Source organism: Podarcis cretensis, assembly GCF_951804945.1.
Source record: "Podarcis cretensis genome assembly, chromosome: 9".
NCBI classification, from domain to species: domain Eukaryota; kingdom Metazoa; phylum Chordata; class Lepidosauria; order Squamata; family Lacertidae; genus Podarcis; species Podarcis cretensis.
Genome location: NC_137178.1, coordinates 13,452,522 through 13,464,532, shown reverse-complemented (window position 1 = coordinate 13,464,532; position 12,011 = coordinate 13,452,522). Strand labels below are relative to the sequence as shown.

General features: G+C 45.3%; 1 protein-coding gene across 2 annotated transcripts in view; it reads left to right on the top strand.

Annotated features, from left to right (window-relative positions):
* RASGEF1B (RasGEF domain family member 1B) overlaps positions 1-9,566 on the top strand; it is a 257,156-nt gene extending 247,590 nt beyond the window's left edge. For both annotated transcript variants that reach the window (XM_079990862.1, XM_079990863.1), the window contains 4 exons: positions 3,112-3,207; positions 5,041-5,164; positions 6,206-6,278; positions 7,855-9,566. In XM_079990862.1, coding sequence (XP_079846988.1) covers positions 3,112-3,207; positions 5,041-5,164; positions 6,206-6,278; positions 7,855-7,879 — 318 coding nt within the window. In that variant the 3' untranslated portion in view covers positions 7,880-9,566. The remainder of the gene's footprint in view (positions 1-3,111; positions 3,208-5,040; positions 5,165-6,205; positions 6,279-7,854) is intronic.
* The last annotated feature ends 2,445 nt before the right edge of the window (positions 9,567-12,011 follow it).

Here is a 12,011-nt window from a genome sequence, read left to right as displayed (position 1 = left end):
CTCGGTCCCAGCCCCTGCCAACCTAGCAGTTCGAAAGCACGTCAAAGTGCAAGTAGATAAATAGGTAAGGTAAAAAAAACCACGGCATTTCCATGCGCTGCTCTGGTTCGCCAGAAGCGGCTTAGTCATGCTGGCCACATGACTCAGAAGCTGTACGCCGGCTCTCTTGGCCAATAAAGCGAGATGAGCGCCGCAACCCCAGAGTCGGCCACAACTGGATCTAACAGTCAGGGGTCCCTTTACGTTTAGTGGTGGCATCAGAGGCTCTACTGTTTTTAAGCTAGCAGAAAGGAAGGGTTTATAATGGGAACCTTGCAGAATTTCATTGGACTCCAACTTCCATCATCCCCAGTCAATGTGGCTGATGGTCTTGAATGATGGGAGTTGTAGTCCAGCAACTTCTTGAAGGCCACATGTTCCCCAGGCATGTGTTTTAATAATGCAAATTAATCAAGCTGGAACACTAATTATTTGGGCAAGCCTTTCCTGATGGGAAATGTGATGTTATTCCTGTCCATGGCTGCCTTTGCAGAGAATCAGTTTCTTAGTGGGTTTTCTCTCTCATTTCCATTGCCCCAGAAATAGAGCCAAGTTAGAAAGGTGTGAGAAGCAAACACTTTGCTCTTTCCGGATGAAAGGCAGGAAGATGAAAGCTTTGCAGGCTGCTCCTCGGCCAAAAGATATTCTCTGAAATCTCTGTACTTTGAGGAAAGCAGTACCTCCTGGATTTCAGCTGAACCTTTAAAAAAAGCCAGCCTTTACCTGCATGGTCAATTGTGGGTTGGGTTGTTTATTTTGGTGGGAAGGGAATGCTAGCAGTAGAAACTACAGGAGGGGATTAAAAAAATTATTATGGTCCATGAAATAGAGGTTGTGAAGTGGGAAAAGAGGTATTGAGACTCTTGTGATAAGCTTGTAAGTTTGGAAATATACTGATATTGTGCATATGTGTCCATGTGTTTGCATGCCGGATGCAATGGGAAACCCAAAGGGAAACTGGCTCCCATTTAGCTCCCAAGCTAAGTTCAAGAAGTTGGTTCTAGTGTGCAAAATCCCATAACACTTGGGACCAGGATTCCTGAAGGACACCCCTTATATACCAAATCAGTCACTGCTAGGGCTGGGTGGGGATGCGGGTGGCGCTGTGGGTTAAACCACAGAGCCTAGGACTTGCCGATCAGAAGGTCGGCGGTTCGAATCCCCACGACGGGGTGAGCTCCCGTTGCTCGATTCCTGCTACTGCCAACCTAGCAGTTCGAAAGCATGTCAAAGTGCAAGTAGATAAATAGGTACCACTCCAGCGGGAAAGTAAACGGCGTTTCCGTGCGCTGCTCTGGTTTGCCAGAAGCGGCTTAGTCATGCTGGCCACATGACCCGGAAGCTGTACGCCGGCTCCCTCGGCCAATAAAGCGAGATGAGCGCTGCCACCCCAGAGTCAGGGGTTCCTTTACCTTTACATGTGAGGTTAATCACATGGTTAAAACAAGTGCACCTAATTTGGCCCTCTTGGAGGGAAAGCTGGTATAACATGTAGTTCGGCTCCCTCGGCCAATAAAGCGAGATGAGCGCCGCAACCCCAGAGTCATCCACGACTGGACCTAACGGTCAGGGGTCCCTTTACCTTTACCTTTAAAGCTGGGTGATATATTGATATATTATCCAAAACTGGTTTGAAGTCCATATCATGATATTTGTTTCATTATTTTTGACCTGCCGACATATCGTGAATCATGATGTGTGCGTGTGTGCGTTATGCAAAAATCACAATGTGAGAAAAACCGTGCAGCCAGCTCATGTCTTTACGTAGATCCACCCTTATTTCAGACATTGTGATATATTTGTATATCACGGTGTTTAACTGGTGATAAATCACGGTGTTGAATACCAGGTATCGCCCAGCCCTAGTCGCCTCCTGCAGATACCATCTTATTAGGAGGTCCATTCCTATGCACAACATAGTAATCGGGTCTTTATATTGTCACAGCACCAGCCCTTTGGAATCACTCCCCGCTTGAATATCAACTAGGCCTCATCTCTGTTGTCTTTTCCATGCCAGACGAAGACTTTTCTCTTTCAGCAGGCCTTTTAAATTGAGGTTGACAGACATAATAAGACAAAAACCAAAAAGTGAAGTAAAAAAAGAATGGGAGTGCCTAAATGAATACCTCAAAAGTCAAGGTTCGAGAGCAGAAATCTGGCTGAGTCTGGAATAACCTTGTGAAGGGAAAGGATATGAAAGATGGATTTATATCTAGATGTTAGGATAGAGATGATAAATAAAACAGGAAAACAGGAAGACACAATGAGAGATAAAGGAGGTGCTGTGGGATTGGTGGAAGTCAATGTCTTCTTGTTGTTTTAGTGTTTATAATATTAACTTGTAAGATATGGATTTGTTTTTTGTTATTGTTGTTGTTGCTTTCTTTAGTTTTCGAATGTTGATTTTTGTGTGTTGTGTATTGTTATTTTTTGATATCTTTCGTGTTGTTGTTGTTGTTGTTTGGAAAATACTAATAAAAGTTATTTTTTAAAAAATAAATAATAAATTGAGGTTTCCCAGTGTGCAGCTGTATCGGGATGGTTTTTAAGATGTTTGCTCCCTTGTTGCTTGCTGCCCTGGGGTCCTTTGGGAAGAAGGGCCAGGGTATAAATTTAATAAATAAATGAGCAAATACACCCAGAGTGGAGAACCTCCAGCTCAAGGTTGGCGACAGTCCTGCTTAATTTCAGCTGGGCCTTAGGAAATTGCGGGGAGTGTAAAGAAAGATCCTTGAACTCATAAGTTCATTAATACTTGTGTTCAGCCCCTGATCCCTGGCCTTTGGTAGAAAAAGAATGTGTGCCTTAGACAAACAGTGTCACTATTATGCTAGCTTCAGCGCTGCTGAAAGGGAGGGGAAGGGCTACTAGACAGTGTCAACGGTGCTGAACTAGATGAATAAAAAGGTCAGACTTTGTATAAGCCACCTTAGAAATGCTCCTTTGCCTCTAGGCTACGTGCATTAGCCGTTTTCAAGTTTTTACTGGAACACCTTGACTTTGCCCATTGTTGTGCTTCCTCCCTTTTGGAACTGGATGCTAACTAAGCCTGTTGTTCCCCTTCTTCCTTAGATCGTCATCCCTTTCTTCAGCCTGCTTATCAAGGACATTTACTTCCTCAACGAGGGCTGCGCCAACCGCCTGCCCAACGGCCACGTTAATTTCGAAGTAAGTAGAGCATGCTCGGAATTTCTCGATGTGTGTATCTGTGTGTGGTTTGTTTTTTTAACCGACAAGCTTTGCTAATTAAACTGTGAACAGAAAGCCTTGCCGGAGGGTTGGCTGCCCATCTCTAGATGCTAATTGTGAGCATGACTAGTCCCGGAGGTATAGACTTAATCATTTGGTGTCTGCTGCCGGGTCCTGTTGGCAAAGACCCCACCCTTTGCGGGAGAATGTCTGCTCTGACTTTGTCGCTTTCACTGCTCGTGGTTGGCTATGCCCTTCCTCTAAAAACAGACAAGCATTCAGGTTCCCTCTTCTCTCTTTTTACATCTGTTTTAGTGCCACATCTGCACTATACATTTTAAGCAGAATCATAGAATTGTAGAGTTTGGAAGCATAGCTGTCAACATTTCCCTTTTCTTGCGAGGAATCCTATTCAGAATAAGGGAATTTCCCTTTAAAAAAAGGGAAATGTTGACAGCTATGGTTGGAAGGGACCCTGAGGGTCATCTTGTTCAATCCCCTGCAATGTAGGTATCTTTTTTTTTTTAATGATATTTATTAAAGTTTAACAATAAAAACATACACAAACAAAAAACAAAAAGAAACAAGTATAATTTCCATCCTTATTTTCTTAAACCTAATTTCCCCGACCTCCTCATACCTCCCCCTTCTGTATTCTAATTTCATTATCTAATCAGCAAATCCATTCCCTTATTTCCCATAGTTTTTAATAATTCTGTTCTTTTTCCATAATCAACACCCCTGAAAACCACATAATTTTTAAACCCATGTCAATTCTAGCCTTCATTAATTTTATAATATTTATTAAGATAGTCTTTAAATTTCTTCCAATCTTCTTCCACTGTCTCTTTCTCCTGGTCTCGGATTCTGCCAGTCATCTCTGCCAGTCCCATGTAGTCTGCCATCTTCATCTGCCATTCCTCCAGCGTGGGTAGATCTGGTGTCTTCCAATACTTTGCAATAAGTATCCTTGCTGCTGTTATAGCATACATAAAAAACGTTCGCAATGCAGGTATCTTTTGCCCAACGTGGGGTTCAAACCCATGACCCTGAGATTAAAGGTCCCATGCTCTACCGACTGAGCTGTCCCATTTTAAACTGTCATGGCTTCCACCAAAGAATCATGGGTACTGAAGTTTGTTAAGGGTGCTGAGAGTTGTTAGGAGACCCCTATTCCTTTCACAGATTATGAAGCCCACTTCCTGGGAGTTGTAGCTCTCTTAAGGGTGAAGAATCACCGTCATATGATGGTGAAGTGGCGTCGTCAGTTCTTACTTCAGAAAAAGAGCGAGTGTACCTCTATCGTAAGGGATGCGGGTGGCGCTGTGGGTTAAACCACAGAGCCTAGGGCTTGCCGATCAGAAGGTCGGCGGTTCGAATCCCCACGACAGGGTGAGCTCCCATTGCTCGGGCCCAGCTCCTGCCAACCTAGCAGTTTGAAAGCACGTCAAAGTGCAAGTAGATAAATAGGTACCTCTCCGGCAGGAAGGTAAACGGCGTTTCCGTGCGCTGCTCTCGTTCACCAGAAGCAGCTTAGTCATGCTGGCCACATGACCCAGAAGCTGTACGCTGGCTCCCTCGGCCAATAAAGCGAGATGAGAGCCTCAACCCCAGAGTCGGCCACAACTGGACCTAATGGTCAGGGGTCCCTTTACCTCTTTACCTCTATCGCAGCTGTCGGAAATGCTAATTTGGAATTTTACACCATGCATCCCTCTCTTTTCTTGACTCAGACTTTGATTGGTTGTTTGTTTTGTTTTGTTTTTGTGGACATGTTTTTACTGACCTTCTCTGCCCTCTATTAAATTCCAGAAATTTTGGGAACTGGCTAAACAAGTGAGTGAGTTTATGACGTGGAAACAAGTTGAGTGCCCTTTTGAAAGAGACCGGAAAATCCTTCCATACCTGCTCACCGTCCCAGTCTTCAGCGAGGATGGTAAGAGATGTGCAAACTCTGGTCATTGTGCAGTGTGACCATTATTTTTTGGGAAATACAGAAGACCACCCTAGCTTTGTTGGAGGTAGCCCCTTGGGAGAAGAAGGGCAGGGTTAGCATTTGATACACCTGTGAGTCTCTGAGAAAGAGGAGTACATAAAACCCACAGTACTACAAGTTGGTGATGAAAGGCCAGCTATATGCAGTGCTGATTGGCTAGCATCCATAGCATCATCAAAACAACCCCCGCTTCCAATCGCAAAGGACTGGTTTGCTCTTATCAATGAATAAAGGTACATAATAGCTCTAGGAAGGAAGGAAGGAAGGAAGGAAGGAAGGAAGGAAGGAAGGAAGGAAGGAAGTCCACCTGAATCACAGGATGGAGAAGCAAGACAGTCCCTGCAACAGAAAAACATTTGATTCACAATTAAAGCAATGCAAGTCTAGAAATAATGGTTGTTTAAATTTGGTGACCGTGCTTCAAATAATGGTTGTCGCCTGCCATGAATGTCCCAACTGAGATAGAAAGGTGGCATGTAATTAATTGCAATAATTCAAAAATCCATAGCCACGTATTCTAACCACAAATAGTAAGAGGAGGACAATCATTACAGAAAATCAGGATGGATAGAATATTCTGCAAGCAGTTTTTTTAAATAAAAAAAGCATTATAAGAGGGTTCTTTACCATCCAGACCTTGTTACTGTACACTTGGAAGTGACAAGGCCCCTACCCCAAGTGGTGAGATGCTGATGAAGTCCTCTGAGGCAAGGACTGGAAGATAGTTATTTATTTGTTGCATTTGTGTCCTACTTCTTTACCAGGGAGCTCAACACAATTCTCCCCTTCCTCATTTTAATCTCCACAATGACCTTGTGAGGCAGGTTAGGCTGAGAGTGAGTGACTTGCCCTGGAGGTCTTCCGGTGAGCTGAGTGGGGTTTCGAACCCTGGTCTCCCGGGTCCCAGTCCGACACTCTACCCGTTACACTACACTGGCTCGCATGCCTGTAATGACGATGTTCTGTTTCTTCTGACTGCAGCACTTTACTTGGCTTCCTACGAGAGCGAAGGCCCCGAGAACCACATTGAAAAAGACAGATGGAAGACTCTCAGGTCAGTGTCAAAGGGGATTGCCGTCAGATAAATCAGCAGACTGCAAAGTTGCTTGAGCGCTAAGACACCTTCGATACCAAGTGTTCCACTGCTGCATGCCTCAACAGATGGACACAGTGTGAACTGGCTTCCAAAAAAAAGTCATATTTAATTTCTGGGCTTTCCCAAAGTATTAGCACACAAGCTGTTTCATCTTCCTGTTTTTTTGTCCCTTCCACCCATCCCCAATGTATTAGGAACCTCCTTTTTTCATCTTTAAAAACTGAATGAATGCATTTATTTATTTTTGCCCAGACAGATTTCCATTTTCCTTCCCTTTCTTGTTTGAAGGCTTTTGTCCAGTCAGTCATGCATGTTTCTAAATTCTCCTAAAGTTGACTTGTGCTGATTCAGGCCTGGTGCCCTTTTGTATGCTGCTAGGCTGCAACTCCCATCATTCCTTAACAATTGGACATGATGGGAGCTGGAGTCTAACAATAGCTAGAGCGTACCAGGTTAGGGAAGGGATGTGGGTGGCACTGTGGGTTAAACCACAGAGCCTAGGACTTGCCGATCAAAAGGTCAGTGGTTCAAATCTCCACGACGGGGTGAGCTCCTGTCGCTCGGTCCCTGCTCCTACCCACCTAGCAGTTCGAAAGCACATCAAAGTGCAAGTAGATAAATAAGTACCGCTCCAGTGGGAAGGTAAACAGCGTTTCTGTGTGCTGCTCTGGTTCGCCAGAAGCAGCTTAGTCATGCTGGCCACATGGCCCAGAAGCTGTACGCCGGCTCCCTCAGCCAATAAAGCGAGATGAGCACCGCAACCGCAGAGTCGGTCACGACTGGACCTAATGGTCAGGGGTCCCTTTACCTTTACTTTACCTACCAGGTTAGGAAAGGCTGCATTGGTTAAAATCCCTTATTGTCCCTCCTTTGCCGATGAAACCATATGCCAATGGCAGTTGGGGAGTGAAACTTGCTAGTGCAGTACCTTTTTGCCTGAGAAAGTTGCACAATGTTTTGGTGCGACCTTAGGGCAGGGCCATTGACAGGCGTAGCCTGGGAAGAGAGGGGGTGGTGATAGGAAACTCCCAAGGGCCAAACAGAGATTTGGAGGGCCACTTCTGCCCTAACCCAGACCTGAGGTTCCCCACTGTCTGCTCTGCACTTTTGAAAGATCAAAATTAGCACCTTTGAGGTTGCTGCCAATCTACTGTGCTCCCGAGAGCTACAAGCACTAAAATACACCCAGACCCATTTGGTGGACAGTTCAGAGAGAGACCAACAAATGCAACGTCTGAGACAATCTGTGGAGCGGTTTCCCAGTGTCCTAATCAATGGAGAGCTGTCTTAATATCTTCAGTTTGTTGTCCTTCCTGTCCATGGGGTGGTCTTCGCTGTCAGCTCCTCAGATGCCATATTGCCCCTTGTAGAAAGGAGGAGAACCGGAGCAAAACTTGAATTAATTGGCTGTGTCTGCCATTGGTTTGGGCTTCATTTGTCATTGGTTTTGGCGCCACCTGCTGTTGGCCTCCCACCTGTCCTACCAACCGCCTCTGTTCCTAATGAGTGTCCTCTCTACTCCTCTGTCTTTTAGGTCAACGCTTCTTGGAAGGGTTTAATCCATGACTGGCTTCCTGCTGCTGCTGCTGCTGCTGCTGTTGCTGCTGCTGCTGCTGTGCTGACGTGGATTATTTTTTTAATTGAAGGCCATTATTGATGTCACTTATTTATTTTCCCCCTCCTCCCCCTCCTCCCTCTTTAAATCAAGTGACATTTTAAGTTATAAGAGCTGTGCAGCTAGTTAAGACATGTCAGGACTTTATTAAACGTAAGGAACAACCGCAAGTTAACTCAAGAACAAGCAAACCGGCTTCTCAAACCTGATGGATCATCAGATTAAGTGACTGGATTGTTTTGGGTGATTGATCAAAAGACAGCGATGAAGAAAACCGTTTGAAGATCTGACTCTTCTTTGAATCATTTCAAAACACCTGGATGGGATTCCATCACCACCTTTAAAAAAAACACTTTCGCCTCGCTCCTTTGTATTAACAACTTGCTGCTACTTGTGGGCTGGAGTCTCAAACAAAATTTCATTCCAACTGCTGGCATTTCGTTTTTCGACTGCATCATGTTTTGAGCGGTGAATGGAAAGGAAAACTGTCTCAGGCTGATATTTTGCTCAGCGAATCTAAGAACTTTGGTTTCCTCCTTGGGGAGAAGAAGAAACATTCACGGCAAAGTGACATGGGCTGCTTAAGATTTGCGTTTATTTATCATGGGAAAGGGATTAATGATTATTCCTTTGGGGTCATTGGGTTTTCCGTTTGTTTTGTTTCTTCCTTGAGTTTGCTGCTGGCTGGCAAACTATTGTTGTGGTATTATTTAAAAATGAGAAGTGATTAAACTCAGTGCTGTGATAGGAAAAGCAGAGACACTAGAAGGAAACGTAGCAAATGTAGCTAGACTCTGTAGAAAAGAAACCCTCTCCCCAATTTATAGTTACACTGTCTTTTTATTTGTTTCTGAAGGGCACATTTACACAGTAAATATAATCTGGTATGAATCTGATTTAACTTCCTGGCTTTATCCAGAAAACCTCGGAAACTGTAGCTATCTGAAAGTAGTCAGGGTAGAGACCTCCAGCTCAGGATTGGAGGAATGACTCTAGATGTAATTGGACTACAACTCCTACAACTTGTTCATAAAACTATTTCCTCCCATAGTTTCTTGGGGAGCCAAAACATTTAAACCGATTTGGAATGGTTTTAAATATCTAATGTAGACATGACCAAATGGTCTGCATCTCCTTCCCACCCCAGGTTATTGGTTGAACAATTTGACTTATTATTTCCTCTTCAAAAATTGCAGCTCAGACCGTGGGTAGATCAATGCCTTTATTGAGGGTTTTTGAGAAAAACGGAAGTAATGGTTGAAGTAATGTGTGACCCAGTAAAGCTAACTGGAATTGTGTGATGTCTTAAAGACAAGGGAAGGATAATCTTCTGCTAAAGTAGAAGTGTGGGTTGAAAACAACCGACTGTCTTTTGCTTCATGAGTTTATGAGCAATGTTTTGACTGTGAAAGAGGGCCTCTTGTTATACATTCTGTAGTAACCGGAATGCTTAGCCACTGTATTTTGCCCTCTAGGAAATTCTGTCAAATGAAACATAACCCTCCATTATTAGGCAGCCTAATGTTCGAGGTGGGGGTCCTTCATTTGCCAGAATCGTATTCTAAGCACAGGGATTTGTATGTAATCAGTGCCGCTGTTCAAATTTGAAAATAAATATATCTACATCTACACTTGCATTGCCCTGCATACTTGTAGATTTGGAAAAGGAGTTCAAGGCTCGACTCTTCTTCTTCTTTAATTACTTCTGCAAGAAAAGAGACACCCTATTGAAAAAGAATGGTGGCTTCTGCTCCTTGAAAGATGTGCAGGATCCCACTGTTGAGAATTTACACTACTACTACCCTGTGATCACAACTTGTATTGGCAGAGTTTGTATGCGTGTCTTGGTTGACGAAAGGGTGTAGACTCCCATGGGCTGTTCCTAGTTTCTCTGAGTCATACTCAGCTCATTTCTATAAATGATATTTATTTACGTATAATCACATTACGTAACATCATACCCTCTTATTTTATCTCTTTGGCTCAAATGAGCCTAACGACTTCCATCCCTCCCATCTGATGGTTTACATTACTTTACATTACTCAACCTGAATAGGTAGCAATTTCATCTTACAAATCTTCAAATAACCCTGCTAATGATGTTAATAGTAATAATAATAATAATTTATTATTTGTACCCCGCCCATCTGGCTGGGTTTCCCCAGCCACTCTGGGCAGCTTCCAACAAAGATGAAAAATACACTAAAATGTCACATATTAAAAACTTCCCTGAACAGGGCTGCCTTCAGATGTCTTCTGAATGTCAGGTAGTTGTTTATCTACCTGACATCTGATGGGAGGGCGTTCCACAGGGCAGGCGCCACTACCGAGAAGGCCCTCTGCCTGGTTCCCTGTAACTTGGCCTCTCGCAGTGAGGGAACTGCCAGAAGGCCCTTGGAGCTGGACCTCAGTGTCCGGGCAGAACGATGGGGGAGGAGAAGCTCCTTCAGATATACTGGACCGAGGCCATTTAGGGCTTTAAAGGTCAGCACCAACACTTTGAATTGTGCTCGGAAACATACTGGGAGCCAATGTAGGTCTTTCAAGACCGGTGTTATATGGTCTCGGCAGCCACTCCCAGTCACCAGTCTAGCTGCCGCATTCTGGATTAGTTGTAGTTTCCGGGTCACCTTCAAAGGTAGCCCCACGTAGAGCGCATTGCAGTAGTCCAAGCGGGAGATAACCAGAGCATGCACCACTATGGCAAGACAGTCTGCAGGCAGATAGGGTCTCAGCCTACGTACCAGATGGAGCTGGTAAACAGCTGCCCTGGATACAGATTTGACCTGTGCCTCCATGGACAGCTGTGAGTCCAAAATGACTCCCAGGCTGCGCACCTGGTCCTTCAGGGGCACAGTTACCCCATTCAGGACCAGGGAATCCTCCACACCTGCCCGCCTCCTGTCCCCCAAAAACAGTACTTCTGTCTTGTCAGGATTCAACCTCAATCTGTTAGCCGCCATCCGTCCTCCAACCGCCTCAAGACACTCACACAGGACCTTCACCGCCTTCACTGGTTCTGATTTAAAAGAGAGGTAGAGCTGGATATCATCCGCATATTGATGAACACCCAGCCCAAACCTCCTGATGATCTCTCCCAGTGGCTGCATGTAAATGTTGAAAAGCATGGGGGAGAGGACAGAACCCTGAGGCACCTCACAAGTGAGAGCCCAGGGGTCTGAACACTCATCCCCCACCACCACTTTCTGAACACGGCCCAGGAGGAAGGAGCGGAACCACTGTATGACAGTGCCCCCAGCTCCCAGCCCCTCAAGACGGTCCAGAAGGATGTTATGGTCGATGGTATCAAACGCCGCTGAGAGATCCAGCAGAACTAGGAAACAGCTCTCACCTTTGTCCCTAGCCCGCTGGAGATCATCAACCAGTGCGACCAAGGCAGTTTCAGTCCCATGATGAGGCCTGAATCCCGACTGGAAGGGATCCAAATGGTCCGCTTCTTCCAGGCGTGCCTGGAGTTGTTCAGCAACCACTCGCTCAATCACCTTGCCCAAGAATGGAAGATTTGAGACTGGGCGATAATTGGCCATCGTGGCCGCATCTAAAGATGGTTTTTTAAGAAGCGGTTTAATAACCGCCTCTTTCAGCAGGTCTGGGAAGGCTCCCTCACAGAGGGAAGCATTCACCACCCCACGAAGCCCATCGCCCAGTCCTTCCCGGCTAGCTTTTATAAGCCAGGATGGGCAAGGATCCAGGAGCCAGGTGGTTGGCTTCACTCGTCTAAGCAGCCTGTCCACATCCTCGGAGGTAACAGATTGGAATTGATCCCACACAACATGACTAGCCCTGCTCCCCCGGTGGAGTCTACTTCTTCCCGAATCTGAGTGATTTTATCTGCAAAAAACTTTGCGAAATCATTGCAGGAGATCATGTGGCCCGTACTGGGCCCCGATGTCGCAGGTGGTACCGCTAAATTGTGAACCACCTGAAAAAGTCTCCTGCTGTTTTCTGCAGATGCAATAGAGGTGGCGAAGAAAGTCTTCTTCGCCGTTGCTATCGCCACTTGGTAGGCTCGAAGTTGAGTTCTAACCTGTGTCCGGTCAGATTCGGAATGAGTT